General features: G+C 36.2%; 1 protein-coding gene across 37 annotated transcripts in view; it reads left to right on the top strand.

Annotated features, from left to right (window-relative positions):
* Positions 1 to 22,825, top strand: part of PTPRD (protein tyrosine phosphatase receptor type D) — a 601,423-nt gene that overhangs the window by 487,869 nt on the left and 90,729 nt on the right. For 15 of the 37 annotated variants that reach the window (XM_061479518.1, XM_061479506.1, XM_061479501.1 and 12 more), the window contains 6 exons: positions 2,736 to 3,323; positions 3,766 to 3,863; positions 4,754 to 5,013; positions 9,846 to 9,936; positions 15,797 to 16,006; positions 19,483 to 19,643. In XM_061479518.1, coding sequence (XP_061335502.1) covers positions 2,736 to 3,323; positions 3,766 to 3,863; positions 4,754 to 5,013; positions 9,846 to 9,936; positions 15,797 to 16,006; positions 19,483 to 19,643 — 1,408 coding nt within the window. Of the gene's footprint in view, positions 1 to 2,735; positions 3,324 to 3,762; positions 3,864 to 4,753; positions 5,014 to 9,845; positions 9,937 to 15,796; positions 16,007 to 19,482; positions 19,644 to 22,825 lie in introns of all 37 variants that reach the window. The other 22 variants (XM_061479480.1, XM_061479505.1, XM_061479504.1 and 19 more) reach the window with 3 other exon arrangements.

The raw sequence follows: 22,825 nt of genomic DNA, 5'->3' as shown, positions 1-22,825 counted from the left end.
CAGAGAGAAGAAAAGTATTTGAAAATTTTGAACTATTTGGGGCAGAAGCTGTTAACAAGACCCTGATATAGATGAAGATTTACTACTCAGTGATACCATACAATTTTTATGAAGATTTTAATTAGACCTTTTAATTGCCAGATCATAGTAATTGAAGAATCTCATACCACAATAACTTCTCCATTATTTGGACATTATTACCCCCTGTTCTAGACAGCACCCTTGAAATACAGATTTCAGCTGAGAAGAAAATTTGCGTTAAGTCAGTGGTGTACTTTAGGACAGCTAACAGAAACAAATTACTTCAGGTAATTTGGAAAAGGGAACTTACACGAGCTGGTAATGGCATGCGGTTAACAGCTGTTTGAAGTAATGACTGTTGCAAAGGGATGTGTAAGGGGCATCTTGCTGTGTAGTAACAGAGGTGGATTTTGCCAGATCAGCGAATATATTTTTGTTCATGGGCAATTTCACTTCATTTGGGCTCATAGACTTTATCAGAAGAAGTTTCTAGATTCATTGTTTTCATAGAAGAGCATGGAATCCTACCTTTTGTCCCACAAGACTGTAATATTCACAAGTGATAATACTAAAAGAAAATGTTAACGGAAAGCTTTCTGAAAATAGAGAAAAAGAAAAATACATTTCTTTCTCCATCAGTAATTGCTTGTTAGCAACAAGGAAATTAACACCCTTTACATTGGATAGACTCCATACTAAAAAGAAAATTTGTTGTTATTTGCCATTTTAATGACAGGGTATGTCATTGCATAAGTAAACTTTATTAGTTTCCCTGTTCTGATCAAAAGGAAGTAGTAATTTCTTTCTCTGTAGTTACCACAAAGGTTAAAAAATAGTTCTGTGAGGTCTGCCACAAAGAAAAAAAAAAACAATAACAAAAATAGGAGTTATTATTCTATTTGTATGGACTCGTCTTCTCTTTCATATGCTCCATTGGTTTCAGTAATAATGTAGAGAAAAATATGGCCTGTAAAAGGCTTTTCTTTGCTCTATAAAGGCATGTAATAATCAATGACAAAAAGTCTGAACTAGTCAGAGAGGTAGTCTTTACACAGCAGAAAGTGTAGGAAAACCTTCCTAGGAATCCCAAGAATAATGCTTGCAGGTGAACCAGTCATTTAAAATGAAGGGTATTTGGCAAATTTATATAAAAACTATCTATAATTCTTATGCAATTAGAAGCAATGTCACAGCTTATGACAGATACAATGAGGAAAGATCTTATTAAATGCAGATTTATTTTTTTTTTTCATGGCGGGCTGTTCCTCACTCCTTATTTCTAATTCATTATGGAATGGTAGTTAGAACTTCTGACTTTGCTGGGTGCCTGAGAACTGAAGATAAGTAATAAAATCCGCTGAAGTGTTTAAATGCAGGAACCAGAGCTCACAGTGCAGCGGTTACATTCACGTGGGAAGGCTTTGAATGTGGATGGAACTAATTAGTCTGTGGAAGACTGTGTTATTATGGCACTGCTACTCCCAAAACTATTCTAGTCTCTTGACTTGTCAGGCATTGGTACACAATGAACACCAAATTTAAAAATAGTTATGGATATGCTTCATTATCAAATAACTAATTGTAATAGAAACAGACTTTTGTGAAATAGAAATATTAATGAAAATATAACTGAAGTATATATATATGTATATAAATGAGTATGAATAAATAAAAAAAATGAATAGTTAAATTAAATAGAGACAGTAAATGAGAGCAATTGATACTGGGACTCTGAAAATGTATAACCTGTAAGTTGTATAATAGGATTTCCCCCGTGATTAGAGCTGAATGTCCTCACCACGTTTGCAGGCTGAACTTCTCTGAAAGACAAATCATCACTTTGGACCAATAGGTCTCAATTAAGGATTTTAGTTTATCTATCTGGTGTGCAGGTTATGAAGAGCTTCCAATTTAGTATTCTTTGAAAGGAATCCAGACTTTGCAGGAAACTAAATCACATGTGATAAGCCAAGACAATCAAGAAATTGAATTCCAAACTGTGCTACCATTCCAAGCTGAAATAGCCCGTGGAGGTGATTTGTGTATGGAAAGTTGAATGATAGGGTTTTATCATACACAGCAATGATTGTTGACGACTAGGTTGGTCTGACTTTCCTTCTAATGTTATGTTATGGTTATGTGTTATGTTATGTTATGTTATGTTATGTTATGTTATGTTATGTTATGTTATGTTATGTTTGTTATGTTATGTTATGTTATGTTATGTTAAAAAATTATGTTAGAAACATCCCAAAACTTGTAATTTCTCCCTTATTATTACTAGTACTAGTTATTGTCATTAATTATTTTTGCATTTGCAGGAATGGCAGATATGTGCCTTGGATAAAATTAACGAATACTTATGACAATGCTCTTTTTTTTTTTTGCAAGACCATTTGCAGAATCATTCATAAGATGGCTGTTTGAAGTTTTACTTCTTGACTTTTGTTCCTAAGTCCTGTGCCTCTGAATGTTCTCTCTATATAGAAATAATGGTAAGGAAGAAGTCACAAATGGCTTTCCTATAGTAGCTCATTATACTGTATGACTTAATAGTGCAGGAGGCAGACATTATTTTTTCCATGAGACAGTAATTTGTGGAACTAAGAGTGAGGGAAGGGAAAATTTATCTCTATTTCTGCTAAAACTAGCCTCAAGAATTGTACATGCAGTTCTGTTTGTATTTATCATCTTTAAATAACACTGTGCTACAGTTCCAGGCAAACCTCGTCTTGTGATTAGCCACACACAGATGAACACGGCTCTAATTCAGTGGCACCCTCCTGTGGACACTTCCGGCCCGCTGCAGGGTTATCGCCTGAAGTTTGGTCGCAAAGACATGGATACATTTACGACCATGGAGTTCTCAGAGAAGGAGGATCACTTCACAGCTACAGACATTCACAAAGGAGCTTCTTACATCTTCAGGCTCTCAGCTAGGAATAAAGTGGGCTTTGGGGAGGAGATGGTTAAAGAGATTTCTGTTCCTGAAGAGGTACCCAGTGGATTTCCCCAGAATCTCCACTCAGAAAGTTCTACTTCTACATCAGTTCAATTAACTTGGCAGATGCCACTCTTGGCAGAAAGAAATGGCATTATCACCAAATACACCATCATGTACAGAGATATCAATGTTGCTTACCAGCCAGTTGAACTCCCGGTTGTTCCTGCTGATACCACTATGACACTTTCTGGCTTAAAACCAGATACCACATACGATGTAAAAGTACGTGCCCACACAAGCAAAGGGCCTGGTCCATATAGTCCAAGTGTCCAGTTCAGGACACTACCCGTGGATCAAGGTAGGATTTGTCTGCTTATGGCGTTGACCTTTAAAGGAGTATCGGTCTTTGGATATCAGTGTTTTTGAAGCTGTAAATAAAACTGACCGGCCCATTCATAAAAATAGGTTCATCAAACACAAAAGGTAAAGTATGTAAATCTTAATATGTTTTGGATGCCTTAGAATTCAGTTGTCCTTTGCTAAGCAAGTTCTGGCTAACATCTTCACAATTTTTTCAGGTAAGGAAAATAAACGTGTTGGGTTGTCATTAGATAAGAGTGAAAATGAGTTAAAATGTGGTATATAAATATACACAAACAGGTAGGAGAATTTAATCCTAGTTTTTTGTTGATTTTTTTTTTCCTAGATAAAAAGCTAATACTCTGAGTTAGCAGTGGAAATATGGCAAGTCCTAACCTCCAAGATGTTGTTTATATACATTGTTTATTTTTTTCCAGCAGTGTTTGCAAAAAATTTTCATGTTAAAGCCGTAATGAAGACTTCCGTTTTGTTGTCCTGGGAAATTCCAGAAAATTACAACTCAGCCTTGCCTTTCAAAGTAAGTTACTTTCTATTTCATTGAGAGAAGATACAGAAACTAAAGGATGGCATTCACCTGGTTAAGTAGCTTACTGAATATGCCAATTTTTTTGGTACTGCTGTATTTAAGAATACAAGCTAATCAGCAAAATTGACCTAAACTGTTAAGCTGTTCATTTGTCAGTATGAGCTTTCCCCTGTTGTGGCAGTATTTCCAAGTCAGGCTCATACTGGTTGCTATGATTTGTATGAACACCTTGCTAATCTGCAGTTTGATGCTGCTATACTTTAAGTGAAAGAATGGAATATATATATGTGTGTAGATATATATATATTTTTAGTTATTTCTGTAATGACTGTAATTGAGTACCATTTTGGGTTTTGCCTCCTCACATTTAGAATAACACATTCTTGCGTTTCGGTAAATGCATGTAACTGTAGCATTAGCCAGATGATAGAGAGACTCTTCAGTCTGACTGGCATTTCTTCTGCATCACTCTTCATCGCTTGTCATCTCAGGCAGTAGCAAGTAAAGAGCAGCAGTATTTTATAAACTAAATGTTGTTTTCTCAACATGAAAAGTCAAGGTGTACTACCTTTAACAACTATGCGTAGATATAAATGCTGTGTTCAAGCAGAACTACTGATTTTGAATGAGTGAAAATTAATTTTAGGAATGCTTACACTGCTTTAAATTAATGGAGGTTTCTGTTTTGTATTTTTTCCTTGGAAAGTGAGTAGTTTAATTGCGGTACTGAAGCTAGGGCTATCTCGCAGCCTAAAATGCCCATTAAATTTTATAAATTTTATAAATTTTATAAATTTATAGCTAGTTCATTCCTGAATTCACTGTGACAGTAAGAATTGTCCTATCTCAGTAACCAAAATCGCCTTCGATTTATATATTAGATCCTGTATGATGATGGGAAAATGGTGGTGGAGGTTGATGGACGTGCTACTCAAAAGCTGATCACTAACTTGAAACCAGAGACATCATATTCATTTGTGCTGACAAACAGAGGGAATAGTGCTGGGGGTCTTCAGCACAGAGTAACAGCAAAGACTGCACCAGATGTGCTTCGCACCAAGCCAGTTTTCATTGGAAAGACCAACTTAGATGGCATGATAACTGTGGAACTTCCAGAAGTACCTTCAAATGAGAATATAAAGTGAGTCAATAAATAACATACCATTGTTTTTATTTCCAGAAAGACCATTATGCTTACAGTTCATATAATTTAGAGCTATAGTGGTGGACCAAGGCTTTATTCTTTGTATAGAGAGTACAGCACTCTGCAGTAGTATGTGGACTAATACTGGACTAATATTTTAACAATACCAAACTGGGAAATGCAGTTGACGCTCTCGATAGACAAGAGGCTTTACAGAGAGATCTAAATCGATTGTAGAATTGGGCAATCATCAATGGTACGAAATTTAACAGGAACAAATGACAGGCTCTGATGTTCATGTACTTGAATATGTCCAGCAGAGGTCAACAAAACAGGTGAAGGGGTTGGAAGGCATGTTCTATGAGGAGAGGCTGAGGACTTTGTGTTTGTCTAATTTGGAGAAAATGAGCAAGAGGGGTAGGTGACCGTAGAGCTCTCTACATCTTCCTGAGACGGGGAAGAGGAGAGGGAGGTGCCGATGTCTTCTTCCTTCTATCCAGTGACAGAATGCATGGGAATGCTTCAAAGCTGCAGCAGGGGAAGTTTGGATTGGACATTAGGAAGCATTTTTTTACTGAGAGTGTGGTCAAACACTGGAACTGACTTCCTAGAGAGGTGGTCAATGGCCCAAGGCTGTCAGTGTTTAAGGGGTATTTGGACAGTGCCTTTAATAACATACTTTAACTTTTGGTAAGCCCTAACGTGGTCAGGCAGCTGGGCTAGGTGATCTTTGGGCAGTTGGACTAGACTATTCTGTAAGTTTGTGACTTATCCAAGTACGTAAGACTGGTAAAATCTAGATGGAAATCTATGGAGGATAATTTTCCTTCAGTTTGTAGTTATTTCTTGCAGTACTTTTGTGTTTCATCACTGATTTCAAACAGTATAGATGGATTATGGAAGCTAGTTGTGTTTCGAACGTGTGCATCAGTGGGTACCTGCCCCACTGCAGCATCTTGAAGTATTCAGACTCCATCATTTGAGAATTGCAAGGAGTTTTAAAGAATTGTTACTGCATTTATATTAATTCAGACTAATTAATTCTGAAGGTTTTTTTTTTATTAAAAGAAGAATCTCAGGCCCTCTCTGCTGGTCCCAGAAAGCAAGTAGGAGATTTTGCTGAGAAATTTGTGCAAGAGTTTGCTAGAGGTTACTTAGATTTGTGGTGGAAAGGTGCTATGGAGATTTAAACAGCAGAAATAGGACTAAAGAGCTGGCAGCACATGGCCATCTGGGATTAAAAAGGTTAGACAATAAATATTTGACAAGAAAACATGCAGCATGGTACAATCAATAAGTGTTACTGCTCTGCTTATAGTGATTCTTGTTGGTATAAGGTTCCCATGTGTAATGTGAAGGAAATGGGGAGGAAAATGAGCAAGTCGTTATATATTGTTGGGGATTCAACATGTCTTCTCCGTCATGGATTTTTCCTGAAAGCTCTGCAGAATGCTGCTTTCCTTTTTCATTGCTGACTGAGGATTTTGAGGCAGGTGACTTCAAGAAAGAAATTACTTTGGGACATTAAAAGGAAAAAAAAACAAAAAAATTAACCATCATCATTACTTTGAGTAAGTTGCGCTCAGTAACAAATGCAGCCAAGGAAGACTCAGGATGGAATGAGTCAAGAAAGATTTATGAGCCAGAGCACTCTCAGAGAATACAAAAAAGCAGCGTAGCTGGTCAAACAATAACAGAAGATAGACGCAGAAAAAGAGCATATGCCCTTCCTTTTTTGTAGCGTAAGAAAAAAAAAAAGATGAAAGAGGCAAAGTGACATCAGGAAATGTACATTAACCCTATGTTGTCCAATTGCCAATTTTGCAAATACTGTATCTCCTCCTACATCTGTTTCCTAAGATGTGATCAGGCTTGAGATAGAAAAGACAAAACAACAAAAGAAAGATAGAGTTTACCCTTGGAAATGGGCATACCAAAGCGACACCATACTGAACAGAAAAAGCTTACTTGATACTTCCTAGAATAAGTAAGATCATTGCAGGTAAGCCTTTGTACAAGAAGACCAATTTTGTGTAACAGTTATGCTGACACTTTTATAGTTGCTGTTCTTCTGTCAATACATTATATGCTCAGGATTGTCTCTATCTTACTATGAAGTACTATGAAGTATCGTGAGAAACTTTCAATAATGTTAATTACACAGAAGGCAAAACATGTAATGTTTTAGTCTAATACATGTAAATACTAATGGGATTTATGGTAACGTTATAAAAGCCTTTGTAATTAATTAAAGATGGTTGAAGTAAATGTCATTGTAGAATTTGATGGTGATACAGCATAGAAATTAGAGCAGAGTTCACATTAAACTAGGTAAAATGGATCTTGTTTGGTGGCATCATCTTAAGTGAGCAATTTTCCTCTAGTGGTTTGGCTAATCCAGAGCAATTTTTATGTGTAAAGGGCAGTTCATATTTCTCCATCTTTGCAGCCTTAGGTAAAAAGAGAGCTTTATGGAAGATTTTGGCCTTTGTAGTACTCAGTAATTCAAACAATTTCTTCCATCTTTGCAGCCTTAGGTAAAAAGAGAGCTTTATGGAAGATTTTGGCCTTTGTAATACTCAGTAATTCAAACAATATCCAAGCAAATCCTCCATTTCTTACCCTTACCTCTCTCTCAAAAAAAAAAGGCCCTCACAAGAAACAAGCAAATAATAAAACATTTTTTTTCGAGAGATGCTGAATTCTCTATAGTTAGCTAGAAATAACAGAAATTTGTTGCCCTTTGCAATTTGCAGCTCTTTATATTTATGTGAACAGTTTCATTTTTTCTGCTTGCTGTTGATGAACTTGTGCTTTCAGCTTTAAAATACTCTGCATGTGCTGAAACTCTTGGTGATCAAAGTTATGAGTGGGAGGCATGCATGAAGAAAGTGTGAAAGAGTATAAAAGTAACATTTACATGCTGGATGTTCCTTGCTTTAAAAAAGAAGTATGAATATTCTGTTAACTTAAAAAAAAAAAAAGAAAAAGAAGAAGGAAAAGGATAAATAAGAGACTGCTGTGCAGTTCATCCAGCACGTGTATCTTTGATGTCTATACAGGCCAATTCTCAATTGTTTTTTGTCTTGATTCTTAGGCATCTGTTAAAGAAAAGGCATATAGGTTGTAGTTTTTGTATACCCGAGGAAATCAGCATTCAATAGGAGTTGTTATTCATGTAACAAAAGAATTTTTTAAATACATGCTCAGGTTTAAAATCTGAGTTCAAAATGTTTGAACCCAGAATCTTAATTAAAATCTTAATTAAGGTTTAAAATCTTACTCAAAATCTTTGTAGTTTTGAATAAGAACATTGGTGTATAAGATGATTTACCATATTGTTACTACAAGAATGAACAGTGCAGATTTTATTTTAGTACTGGAATACAGCAAGTGAGCAGCCTTTAAAAATCTGTCGCCAACAATTCTTGTTTCCAGCACCTCCTGTTGGAGCTCAGCATATCCACAGAGAAAATTCTCAGATTTCTTAATGTAAGAATTAATAAATATTTGCATTTACTATGGTAGTTAAAACTCCAATTTTTTGTTACGTTGTTTCTTATGGAAAGGAGCTCTAATTAAGAAAAGACTGTTAAAATGGACCAATGGCATGGAAGAAAGATAGCTTATAGAGTTAGTTTAGCCTGATATAGTTTTTGATTAATTGTAAGGCAAGTCCTTTTCTGTAGACTCTTCTGTTAATTAGTTTAGCTTTTTCAACTTAATTGCACAAGTAAAATAGACAGAGCTGCAAAAGGTTGAATAGGCTGTAAAAAATGGCAGACTGGAAGAGAAGAAGTTGGTCCATGAGACACTAAAATTGTCTTCCACAATGGGGAGATGAAGACACTTTAATAAGCTCTGTTGTTACTAGAAACAAAGGAGAGCAGCTACTTTCCCTCTCATCTGATATGCGGAGTGCTTGACTTTTTGACAAGTGTGTTTATCAAGAAGATGTATATTATACCATCCTGGATGTCCTGCTGTTGTGATTCTACTGCTTCTTTCCTCACATTAATGTGAAATTATGGATCTGCCTGACATGTATCCAGGCTTTCTGAAGGAAACAAGGGAAGTGCCATATCTATTATACTAGAAAGTATAATTTACTAGTCTCCATGGGGGGGAGGACAAAGATATTTTCAGGAAAATGTTTCTGAAGAAAGCTGATTTATGTAATTTGCAAATCCTAGCTGTAAAGAAATCATACATCAAGCTCTCTTGTCTGTGACTGTGAACAGAATACTAAAGTAGATAAAGCTGATGAAAATTGATATTCAAAAGGAAAGTTTGTGTGGGTGGAGTGCATGCTATGTCTTCTATGTTTTTTGTTTATAATGGTGTTGGCTTCAACAAACACATCATGTTAAGCTACTATCCTGATGATACATGAAAATGAGTGAAGATGGAGTGATAACTGAGATTTAAATATATGGTAATATGTGTCAGTTTAGGGGCTTAGGTTTTCCTTCTGTGATGGTGCCAGGACACAAATATCCCACAGCTCATGTATTTCAAGTGAAATAATAAACTGCAGTCAAACATAGGCATTTTAGAACATTGCAATTAAAGTTTCTTATACATATTTATATGTTTACATGAAAAAGCAGGTAATTAGTGCCATTTGTTTGTCAGATGTTTTACACTGAATGTGGTTTCAAGAGTGTGAGTCTTTATAACTGTGCTTGGAAGGCTGCAGTGAAATAACAATATGCAAAAGTTTGGTCTAAAAATACTTCTGTTCTCTTAAGCTTCTATGAATAGACACCTACTCCATCAATTTATCTATTACTTTTCCTTCAACTTTTGTCCAACTGTTTCCTTTACAGAGGTTATTACATAGTTATTGTGCCTTTGAAGAGGTCTCGTGGAAAGTTTATCAAACCATGGGAGAGTCCGGATGAAATGGAACTAGATGAGGTACTCTATGGTTTTCTTGTAGTCTTCTCCTTTACTAAAGGAACAATCTTATTAATGCTATGTGATTAACCTACCACTTTCAGACATTTTGGTTGTCAGGATATTTTATATTTGTATTTGAATTAACTTCTGGGGACTGTAACAAAAGTTCAAATTAGAACTTAAATTGGAAGACAGTAAAGAGATTAAGTTGTCATAAAGCTCACTGTCTGATCTTTGTTGGCATTAATATTTTTAGTATTTTCCTATTGTAAAGCATAATGCTAAAGTGCAGAAGGTGAAATGAGTTGAAAACAAAAGCTTAATCACCAATGATATGAACTCTAATAAAGGTCTGGTTCATTAGTGGGGTGTTTACTAAGCTTTTAATAAATGCTAAATTGCAATTGGCACTGTAATTTAACATTTGACCTGGTGATGGTGGTTTTACCTGATTCTCACATACTGATTAGAAAACTTTTACAGGAGTCTCCCTTCTCCTGACAAATTGTGCTCAGTAGTAAATGAATGAAGTAGGAAAGAGCAACATTGTGTCATCATTTGACTCTATAAATTGCATTAACCCAAAAGTTTTAAATACTTTCATTTTAGGAATAAGCCCACTAATACTAGAAATAAATTTATTATGTTACTGATATAATAATAATAATTCCAGAAAGTATAGGGTTAGCATTCAGTCCTGTCTTCTGTTTTACTGAAGGACAGTGTAGCTCATGCAGGCTTGTTTTTCTCCTTTGAATCTGTGAATCTGGAATAATACTAATATTTATAATTGTAAAGCTGTGGCATGGTTTTCATTACTGCTGACTAAATGATTGAAGCATGTGTTTCCTCTTGACCAGTTTCATTTATGTGATCATCTCATTTGATTCAATTGTAGCAAATGACTTGCTTGGATCTATTAACTCCTTGCCTTTAAAAGAACTTGAATTGTAAATGCCATCAGCTCATAATCATAGTCCTGGGTAACATCAAATATGGTTGAACAGTAAAACTCTGAAAGCAAGATCCATACATGGAAAACTGATTTAATATTACCACCCACTTTTAACATCCAAAGATTCTGGTCATGTTCACTAGTATTAACAGATTAAAGGATAGCTGCAAGATGACATTGAACTTCTGGGCAATTAAATTCTATGGGTCCCGCTGATTCCCATAACAAAGGGTCATTTTAATCATCCTGCAAGTTGTGGTGCATTAATCTGTGTAACAGATTGATAAAGAACATTTATTAATTCAGAAATATTTGGATCTGGATGGGTTGTTTCCCACTTCTATTGATATAATTGAGACCACATTGTAGAATTAATGGTGGAAGAAATAAGATATGCGTTGACTGGAAAATGAAAATTATTTCTGATAAAGAACTAAAACCCTTGATACGTCTTTTACAGTTGCCACCAATACATATACTAAGTTCTGAGTAGGGACAAATCAAAAGCAGTCAGCAATTGTATTTTATGCTACTCTTCCAGATTCTATTACCTAAAAACCTATTTTACTTTCAGCTTTAGATAATATATGTATGTTGTTATTAGGTGTACTATCTCTGACATATATATGAGAGCAGTAACATAATAAATAAATTGGGGGAAAAAATCCCCAACAAAACAGAAAAACTAATCACACTACTTTCTGAACAAATAGTTCCTGATGGCCAAGTGAAGTTATTTGTGCATATTTTCTTCTAGTACAATCTCAAGTATCTGACTAGTATCAGAAGGGATTGTGCAATAGATTTTTCCAAATAAGTGTGTTCCAGATACTTTGCTTAGATTTTCAGAAGAGGAGAATTTGATGAAAGCCCTTCTGAGATGTTACCTATAGTACATAACTGACCAGTCCAACCAACTCTCCAACTTAAAATGCAGTTATCTTCCTGATTCCCTGAACCTCAGGTCTGACAGAAGTGAGATGCAGAGTAATAAAAGAGCAGACAATGGACTAGATATTGTGTATCTGATAAAAATAGTTACTAGAGATACAGGGTTTTTTATTAACATTTCAGTTTATTTTGAATATCATGAGATCTAGTGACTTTAAATAGATATGCCATGCAAATAAATGAAATATAAACAAAATACTACAATTTGCAGTATTACCTAGTAGGATTACTTTAGATTTTTAAGCAATAAAACCTAAATAAAAGCCTGCATATTAAGTCTTAGATCTGTAATTTTACTGAAATTCTGGTGTAAAGTACAACAGGAGATACACATGAAAGTAACGATGCTTGGCAACAACCCCATTTATGTATGAAATATAAATGAGGCCAGAGGTTCACCTGAGGTCTATTCAGTCATGTGTAATCAATGTCACAGACACAAATTTTATCTACACACAAACCCACCTAGGTTTAGCTGGCGTTAGGCAATGAATAACCAGACAACTTTAATAAAGCTGACCAAATTTTATTTGATTCAGGCTAATTAATTTCAACATTCATAGCCAAAACTCAGTTTCTGATTACTTCACCCACTGTAGTACAGTACTTCAGTTTTGCTGTCTCTTAAATACATGCATTTTATGTTATGAATTAAAATGCAAGAAATAATTAAGGTCAAACATTTTTCTTCCCCTTTCAATCTCAATACAAGTTTGATTGCAGTACTCCTGCAATATTTTGACATTTTGAGCTACTTAAAATCTAAATTGTAAATATGGTGTAATCCGGAAACACATGATCAAGAATTTATTTTAGGTAGCCACACAAATAACCTTATATTCCCGTGGAAACTGTATGCATAAATGAAAATACCAGTTACATTCAGGGATGTCTCAAGACTTACCTCATACTGCAGTACTTAGAGCTCCTGACTTCCAGTTAGTTTACATACCACATAATTGCTACCTGAATATCTACCTTTGTATTTCAGCAGACTCCCCTGCATAGCTGTTACTGTCTTTGTAAGGGATGGCTTCATAGAGATACAAACTTTTCACATAGTGCTTCCCCCACTAGATCTTATGAAAGCCTAGGCAACATGGATCAAGCTTTGATTAGTCTCTGCCTCGTGTTCCGCCCTCAGTAACTCTACCTGGGGCATAGGACACTACCAACAGATACAAGAGTCACCTTCAATAGAACAAGTAAATAGGAATCTTTTTAATGTTACAGTTCTCTACTGTTATTTTCATACCACACAAATTCAGCCTAAACTGCTCATTAAAGTGCTAAGGAACAGTGAAAGAGAAATATGGACTGCTGATTGTAATAGAGTCCTTGATTAATGAATAATGATTTCTAGTCTCAAATTATGGCCAGTTCTGTTTAACACAGGGGATTCATTGCAGTGTACCAGCTTTTGTGTAGTAGCATGGAAACTGATAGAGTTAATTTAAAATCTCTGTAACATAGAACAGACTGAGCCTTAGAGCTGGAAAGCAGTTGACTGTATAGGTCTTTTAAGGGGTAGCATGCAAATGCCCTAAATGCCACAGAAGTTTGGATCCAAGTAGTGCAGGTTGTTCCTGTTTGTATCTGTAGCCTGTGTTTGAAGTAAGTACTTCAGTGAGAAGTGGTGTCAAAGTAATCTATATTAAAAGCTTCTGTCTCAGTAGCAGAGTGAATAGTAGATGATTTTATATGCACCGTAAACATATGTTGTTAACTGCATAATTGCAAAATACAAAATAAATTTGCAATATAAGTGTAAAAATAGAACCTATGTGAAGAAGGCAGAATGTGCTAGCTAAGCTAAGGCCTGGCACAAAAGAACAGGCTGAAGCAAGAGAGAGCTTCTCTGAGTGAACATGTTGCCTAGAATTAAAATATATAGCAAAAATGAAATTTGATGTTTGTTAGCTTTTTTGGTTTGGTGTGTTGTTTTTTTTTAACCTGTATCTAGCTCTGTAGATTTGTCTCCTTGTCCTAACATGGAAGTTTTTTGCTAATCTATTGTATTAGCACTGCCTGTGTCCTGAAAAGCCTACTGTGTGACCTTGGAAATTTATGACTGCAGTCTAAGACTACAGGACATTGAATAAGTTTCATAAATGAAAAATTAAGGGAACTGTGAAGAGGCCTTAGAAGTCATCATCACCAAGGAAAAGTTCAGGCTCCTTGTAATTGACTCAGATTAATATTTGTTGAATGTCAGTATGTCCAGAGTGATACAAGATATTGAATAAGCATTTGTCTGATTTAATAAGTAATTCATCAACAGATTATACCAGATGAAATAAGTTCCTTCATTAATTACTATATATTTTCCAAGTTTGAGTCTAGCACCTTGTCTTAAATGTACTGATGTACATTTTAGCTTTGTTCATCAGAACAAATGTTTTATGAAATATGGAAAAGCTACATTTTGAAAGTCAGATTAGGCAGTTAAAATTTGAAGTGTGGATTGTGTATGATAGCGTAGCAGATAATCTTTTGTAGCCTACCAATAGAAAAGTTGTCCTGGGATTCATAGGTCCCATTACTGATTCCTGTAACCAATCTATTCTGTAGTGTTGAACAAGCCCATCACGAAGAACACATCTCTTTGTGATTTTGAACAAATAAAATGGCAGTCAATTTCAGGTTCGGAATGGAAGATATGTTTAAAAATCACTCTGTAAACTTTTCTACACTTTGTTTACTGTTTCTGAAGTACGTTGTAAGCTCTCTGAGGTGTTCAGGAATTTAATATTACCAGAGTACAAAAAAGCTGTTCATAGCTACTTAATGTTGAGTTGCTTGTATTTCAGAGTTACCAGAAAAAGTTTTAAATAGTTAACAAATTTTTTCAAATGGGATTTTTTTTCCAATTTTGTATTTTTTTATTCCTGTTTTTAAAATAATTACATTCTATGACTTGTTAAGTTTTATTGTATCAAACAGGAGACAAGAAAGTACATTTCAACTTTATAGGGAGGGAGAAGGTATTATTATGCATTAGGGAAGTGATTATTCCTTTGAACTCTGCACTAGTGAGGCTGCAGTCTAATACTGTGTTCAGTTTTGGGCTGCTTTGCCTCCCTACAAGAAAGATATTGAGGTACTGAAGCCAGTCCAAAGAGCAGTAAATCTCATGAAGGATCTAGACCCACAACTCTTATGAGGAGCAGCTGAGAAAACTGGGGTTGTTTAGTGGGGTCGATTAAGCTGGAAAAAAGGAAGGTCAGATGAGACCTAATTGCTTTCCTCAACTGCCTGAAAGGAAGTTATAGCGAGGTGGGTGCTGGTCTCTTTTCCCAAGTAACAAGCTATGGGACAAGAGGAAATGGCATCAAGTTGCACCAAGAGAGATTTAGATTGGATATTAGGAAAAATTTCTTCACCAAAAGAGTTGTCAAGAATTGGACCAATGGTGGTGTTACCATCCCTGGAGGTGTTTAGAAGAGATGTAGATGTGGCACTTGGGGACATGGTTTAGTGGTGGACTTGGCAGTGTTAGGATAATAGCTGGACTTGATGGTCTTAAGGGTCTTTTCGAATGTAAATTATTCTGCGGTTCTATTCTATGACTGACTTCATATGTAATACACATAGATGTATGTGATGTGTAATATGATGTCTGTATATATATATATGTCCTCAGAGATGGTATGTTGTTTTTTTTTTTCCCCTTAGAGACAACAATATCAGATACTGAAAACTGATCTAATTGTTTTATGTTTGTACTCTGGGCAGTTCATTTCCTACCTAGTGTCTTACCTTAACAAGGATGACAAGATATTGAAAGATTTTGCAAAAACTGTTGTAGTAATATTGATATACACCATGGAATGTGGATAAACTGTATTTTTGTAGTTCCTGGTCATGCATTAGATTTTCTCATTACATTGTTAATAAGTTACATTAAAATTTTTTTCAGTTACCTTTCTGTTCTTGCTTTCTCTTTCTCTTTCTTCTCCCTTCATTCTAAAGCTGCTTAAGGAGATAGCTAGGAAACGCAGAAGCATTCGTCTTGAGAGGGAAGTGGAATTAAAGCCATATATTGCAGCTCACTTCAAAGTTCTTCCTACGGAGTTCACGTTGGGGGATAAGAAGCATTATGGTGGCTTTGAGAATAAGCAACTGCAGAGTGGTCAAGAATATGTGTTCTTTGTATTGGCTGTAATGGAGCACTCAGAATCTGTAAGTTAGTTAATATTTTTAAATCTCTAAATTACTTCTTCACAACTCATGGGGAAAAAAAAAAAATAGAAAGATTAATAGTTATGCTAGCTCCCGAAAGCTATTTTTTTACGGTACGCTACAGCTTCGCTAAAGTATTTCCTTGCTTAGTTCCAGTTAATTCCTTGAAATTTTCTACTTTGCTTGCACCTTTATGTGTTACTTCTGTGCATGACGGAAACCTAATGTTAACCTTTAACTAGATATGTTGTGATCCTTCTCAAATTACATGCTCTGCCATTTGAGACATTCAGTGACACAGGTTTAGAGTCTTATTTCCCAATTTATTTAGAAAAGAATTTCTTCTTTGCCTTAATACTACTATTGAGTTGTGGTGTTCAATATGCAGGATTGTTGGAAAGATCCACTGAATCAGATACATGCACAACTAGCCTTTTTTGTTACACTCATTATTCCCTAACAACTTTATCAGTAAATTCTTAGGAAGTTAGAAAATAATTCAATAACAAGGAAAATTCCTGAGGTGAGACAAATAATGAGCTGTCATCCTCTTTATGTAATTCATCTTGTAGTTATGGCCCTTTATGTATAAGTTGATCTACTGTATAGTAATTAAAAAAAAAAAAGATTGAAATAGGACCATTGAAAGAAGTTGCAATACACATTAATATTTTAACATACAGTGTGTAATATTGGTACCTAAACCTAACAGGTACATTTGTTGGCTCAACCACTCAAAACTATTGCACCACAATCTGAATTCTTGTCTAATGCTTCCGGCATGTAGCCCTAGAATCACTTTCTTGATGTCAACAGAATTTGCCTACATAATGAGGAAGTAGTTTCAGTTTCAATATGTTTGGATACATATCTTCATTTGAAAATAAAATGTCTCCTGCGAACTCTAACATAAATCAAAAGTTCCCCTTAAACTTTTTTAAGAGTGACTGCAGAGACAGTGAATTCTGAAGGCACTGAATCAGAGAAGTTCAAACTGGAGAGAGTGAACAGCTTTGTGTGTAAAGTGAGATGGCTAAAAGTCTGTGTGTCAGAAATTGTATGAAGTAGTCCCAGAGAGTGAAGAGTTCATAAGGGTCAGTGAGCTTCAACTCCCAATTCTCCAGTGTATCTGCACTCAGTATAGCTGGTTTTCTTCTAGGACTATAGATTCTACTGGTGCATGAGTTGTAACTTGTGAGGAATGTTTTTCCCCATATTCAAAATACCTTTTACATAAGGGTTATCATAAAATTACTTTGTTCAGGGAAGAGCTTGCTTTACAACAGTGCATGGGGAGGTCTGAATTTGTTTAATTTTGTGAAATGGAATCTGAAAGAGTTTATGGCTACAGTCTATAATTAAATTAAGCATGTTATCAAGTGGAAAGAAACAAAATAGTCATTTTTTGCAAAAATGTGATTAATACAGGTTGGTTGAAAATTAAAAGCAAAATCCTCTGGTTTTGGAGAACACGTAGTAAGTGTTCATACTGTTATCCCTGAGAATCCCTCAGAATCCCTGTCATGGTTTAACCCCAGCCAATAATGAAGTGCCACTTGCTCACCCCCTTCTCTTAGTCCCCCCACCCCTCCCTCAGATGGGCTTGGGAGGTGAATCTGAAGAATGTAAAACCTGTGGATTGAGGTAAGAACAGTTTAATAGCTAAAGTACAGTATACTACTATTAGTAATAATAATGATAAGGAAAATAAAAAGATGAGAGATATAAAACTGAAGGGAGAAAGTAAAAAATACAACAGCAGTGATGGACAGTACAATTGCTGACCACCTGCTGACCAATACCTAGCCTATCTCCAAGCAGCAATCGTTTGCTTCTGGGTAACTCCCCCCAGTTTATACACCGGGCATGATGTGCTGTGGTATGAAATGCCCCTTTGGCTAGTCTGGGTCAGGTGTCCTGTCTGCTTCCTCCCAGCTTCTTGCGCCCCTCCTCACTGGCAGAGCATGAGAAACTGAAAAGTTCTTGATCAAGGTTAGTGCTACTTAGCAACAACTAAGACCACCAGTGTGTTGTCAGCACTGTTCTCAGACTAAAGCCAAAACACAGCGCTGCACCAGCTCTAGGAAGAAAATCAACTCTAACCCCGCCAAAACCAAGACAATCCCTTTCCAGGTGTTTTTTTCTTCCAGCTCTAAAGGAAGAGGCTAAATAAAGTGTCTTACTGTAACAATAGGCTTTCTTCTATCTTTTGAGATTACTGAATTTAGGAAAAAAGCCTCAGTCAGCTCAGGTATTTCAGAAATGGAACATATAGGCTTCTCAATTTCTAAGCACCAATCATAGACTTTTAAAATGTTTGGTGCATATTTAGTAAAAGAGCATAATACAACTGGACATAACTGGCATGCGTACTAGCTCAGTTTTGTGCGTCAACTTTGCTGGTCCTAATCCTGTCTCAAACCCAGGCACTGTTGTGCCCCAGAGCCCAAAACAAGGCCAGATGAAATGTGAAAAACACTTCTACTTTTGTAACACTTGTCTTGGCTTAGGACAGCTTTCAGAATACACTGCAAACATGGTAAGTGAAAGCTAATTTCTTCTCCTGGTTATCTTAGTCTAACTTGGTTGATATTCCTGATTTACTGCTGAATCAAGTTTTGAAGTCGTTGGCAAGAACTGTAGTTTAAATCCTACTTAAGTGCTGGTGGGGACATTCCAGCAAAGACAAGAGCCAAGAACAAACGATTCTCAACTTACATTTTACTGTAGCTCAGAGTTCTTTGCATGATCCAGTTTTAGCAGGCTGGCTCCTCAGCCTCTCCTCTCTGTAATTTTAACTCTGCACTCATCCATAGATCAGACATCTCAGATCTTATCCTAGGCCAGTTGGCTTAACAGCATCCAGTAAGGCAAAGATTTTGAAAGGCCTCTACTGAATTATAATTCTAGTTCCACGGTTAAGAAAGACTTTGAGTATTTAGCATCCCTTCCTATTCTACAGTGGCTTCACCTGGCTTTCAGTCTAAAATTCCAGTTGTTTCCCTCTTCTGTAAGAACAGTGTCAGATAAGTTTTGATTGCTCAAAATGCACCCTATTATTGCCATAGTTTACTTTTGTAGGCACTTCCTACATTCAGTCCCCTTTATTTTCACCTATAGTATTCTCGTTTCAGAAATATCATTTTTACATCTTGGTTTCAGAAATACCATTTTACATCTTGCAGAAAGAAATATTGTTAAGCCAATATAAAGCTAGAAAAAAAAAAAAACAAAAAATGAGTAACTGATAGGTTATATTCCTATACGTCATTTTCTCTTTCTCTGCTTAAGTTGCAAAGTGTTCTATGGAGGACTGTGTTACTTAATTTCAGGTCACTGCTAATATATGGAGCACAAAGTAAAGATTTTCGCATTGCCTTCTTCATTACATCATTATCTTGTGTATATATATATATCTATCTTTTAAATCTAGCATAGTTCATATTTTAAATGCACTCCTTTATCTATTTGTATAGACCATGTATGCAACCAGCCCATATTCTGATCCTGTTGTGTCAATGGACCTTGATCCCCAACCAATAACAGATGAGGAAGAAGGCTTGATTTGGGTCGTTGGACCAGTTCTTGCAGTGGTGTTTATCATCTGTATTGTTATTGCTATACTTCTTTATAAAAGGTAAGTTTCCCTTTTACTTTTTTTTAGTGGGCATGTATCTTTCTGATATCAGCCATTTTATAATACTGTTCTACTCTATATTTGTTGTACTACAGCAGTAATGTCATTGCTTTTATATATTTTCATATTTATTAATGGTTTCCAGAACACTGCAGAAATTTTAGTAGATTGACAGAAAGTTTCCAAAAATTACAGGTACATGGGTACCTTTTTCTGCTGATGACAGTATTAACAGTTATGCATTTAAATGTTTTTTCCACTTTGCATATGTTTGTAAAAAATATGTGCTTGCATATAAATATGGATGGAATTCACACATTTGAATTTTTAAAACTTATTTGTAGATGTTCAATAGTAATACATTAGGGGTTTACATTCAGCTTGATGTTAAACATCATTTTCATCTCCACTCAAGTAATTTGAGTTTTTGCTTTTGATAGTTTGCCTCAATTTGGCGGTGTAAGTACATGAATTGAAGCTCAGAACTCAGAGATTAAAGAAACATCAGTAGCTGTTTTCTACTAATCTTGGAAAGAGATCAAACATCACTCTTCTTTCACAATGACACAGATGTAGGTTTTCTATTACACAAAGGACCTCTCTCTGCCTTACAACGTACTAGATAAAAATGGTGTATGATGCCTTAATATATACATACCAGCCTTTTACAGTGTAAATGAGTTCACAGAGGTCTAGCTACTAAATCAAACCCAAAGAATCAAACACACAAAGTTTAAGATTTACATTTTGTTCCCAGTACATTTTAGAGATATATTGATGAAGGATAATTGGAGAATGCTATAAAGATGCTGTGACCTTGTTGGGGGTGCAGGGGCACACCAGTGATAATTTAATTAAGTGGAGTACATCATCTAAAACTAATGGCTATGATGGTATCACCTGCATACAAATATTTAAGTTTGCCACCCTGTATACTCCTCTCTCCCTAAGTGTCTCCACTCACATACCTCTGAAAATGCCTGTAGAGAACTCGCTTTGGGTTATAGAGAGAAAATTCTCCATTCAGAAGTGAAAAAAACAGTCCAGGCTTAACCTTAGCTTTGGGTTCCAAACAGATACACATTTATAGAATGTTCTTTAGGTATGTAATCTTACAGCAACATAATACATGGTCTATTATGTCGCCTGAAGGTTTCTATTACTGCCTACTGTCTCAGACAATCTAATTGATTAGCAACCAGTGAACCCCTGTTTGTGTCTGTCTGTCACTTAAAAACCTGGTCATTAGAGATGTGCTAAGAGTGAAATATTCCCTTTTTTCTGGTTAATTTGGAGTATTAAACTAAAACTTTTCCCATACAAAACAAATCCAAACAAGGGCAGTAAAGCAGGCGTGTAAATGCTTCTGGGAATGTTGATTGTATTTATGAAATTCATAGTAACAAACTCCAGTTCTGTTACCAAAAAAATTATAGGCGTAATCCGCAAACGAGCAGGTAAAATTTGTTCATCAGTAGTACGAAGAGATTGTCATTCACTGAAAACGGGGGACATATTTTGCATCTGTTATTTACTAGTGGAACTAAAACTGTTCAGGCAAATGTCCATATGTGTTTATTTATTTCTATATTCCCATGTATAAGCTGTAAATTGTTAAACTGCGCTGATTTTGAAAATGACCTCTGAGAAATTATGACTGCCATTTTACCAGTCTATAGTCCTCTGTGAACTTTTCATTTCTGTAAAAAATGTAATATATAATTGGATTTTTCTTTTCTAGAGTATGCAACCTGGATGCAGGCTAACAGAGTTCGATAGCTTTACTGTCCGTAGAAGCAGAATAACTAGATGAGACAGTCGTGATATTTAGGTAGTGCTTTGAGAAAACAGTGAAATTTAATTTCTGAATTAACTCTGTTGAATTACCATGGCTACCAGAGTTGGACATGTTAAAAAATGCATAAGAAATAGGAAAATGAGAAATTTTCATGGATACAGGAAATATTACAAGCCCTAATGAAGAGACTTATGAATTAAAATACTACTTTTACATTTTAATTTCTATCATAGAGAAAGAAAGAGTGCAGTTTCTTGAAAAAAAAATCAAAAATCATTTTAAGGGGGGAATCTTAGAATCATAGACTCATAGAACAGTTAGGGTTGAAAAGGACCTTAAGATCATCTAGTTCCAACCCCCCTGCCATGGGGCACCGCACACTAAACCATGTCATCTAAGGCTCTGTCCAACCTGGCCTTGATAAGGCCACCAAGGATGGAGCATTCACAACTTCTCTGGGCAACCCATTCCAGTGCCTCACCACCCTTACAGTAAAGAACTTCCTCCTTATATTCAAACAGAACTTCCCCTGTTTAAGTTTTAACCCATTACCCCTTGTCCCATCACTGCAGTCCCTAATGAAGAGTCTCTCCCCAACATCCTTATAGGCCCCTTTCAGCTACTGGAATGCTGCTATGAGGTCTCCATGCAGCCTTCTCTTCTCCAGGCTGAATAGCCCCAACTTTCTCAACCTGTCTTCCTATGGAAGGTGTTCCAGTCCCCGGAACATCCTCGTGGCCCTTCTCTGGACTTGTTCCAATAGTTCCATGTCCGTTTTATGTTGAGGTCACCAGAATTGTTCACAGTATTCCAAGTGAGGTCTCGTGAGAGAAGAGTAGAGGGGCAGGATCACCTCCTTCGACTTCCTGGTTATGCTGCTTTTATGATGCAGCTGGTTATGCTGCTGGTCATGATGCAGCCCAGGATACAGTTGGCTTTCTGAGCTGAGAGCACACACTGAGGGCTCATATGAATGAAGTTTCTCATTGACCGAAATCCTTCTGTGCAGGGCTGCTCTGAATCTCTTCTCTGCCCAACCTGTAGCTGTGCCTGCGGTTGCTCTGACCCAGGTGTAAGACGTTGCACTTGGCATGGTTAAACTTCATAAGGTTGGCATCAGCCCACCTCACAAGTCTGTCAAGGTCCCTCTGAATGGCATTCCTTCCCTCCAGCATATCAACCGAACCACACAGCTTGGTGTCATTGGCAAACTTGCTGAGGGCGCTCTCAATCCCACTGTCCATGTCACTGTCAAAGATGTTGAACAAGACCGGTCCCAGCACTGATCCCTGAGAGACACCACTCGTTACTGGTCTCCACCTGGACATTGAGCCATTGACCACAACTCTTTGCATGCAGCCATCCAGCCAGTTCTTTATCCACC

Source organism: Pezoporus flaviventris, unplaced genomic scaffold (genome assembly GCF_033815535.1).
Source record: "Pezoporus flaviventris isolate CSIRO_AGI_PZ_B2104156 unplaced genomic scaffold, CSIRO_AGI_Pfla_v1 ptg000150l, whole genome shotgun sequence".
NCBI lineage: Eukaryota > Metazoa > Chordata > Aves > Psittaciformes > Psittacidae > Pezoporus > Pezoporus flaviventris.
This window is presented reverse-complemented; position numbering and strand designations above follow the sequence as displayed.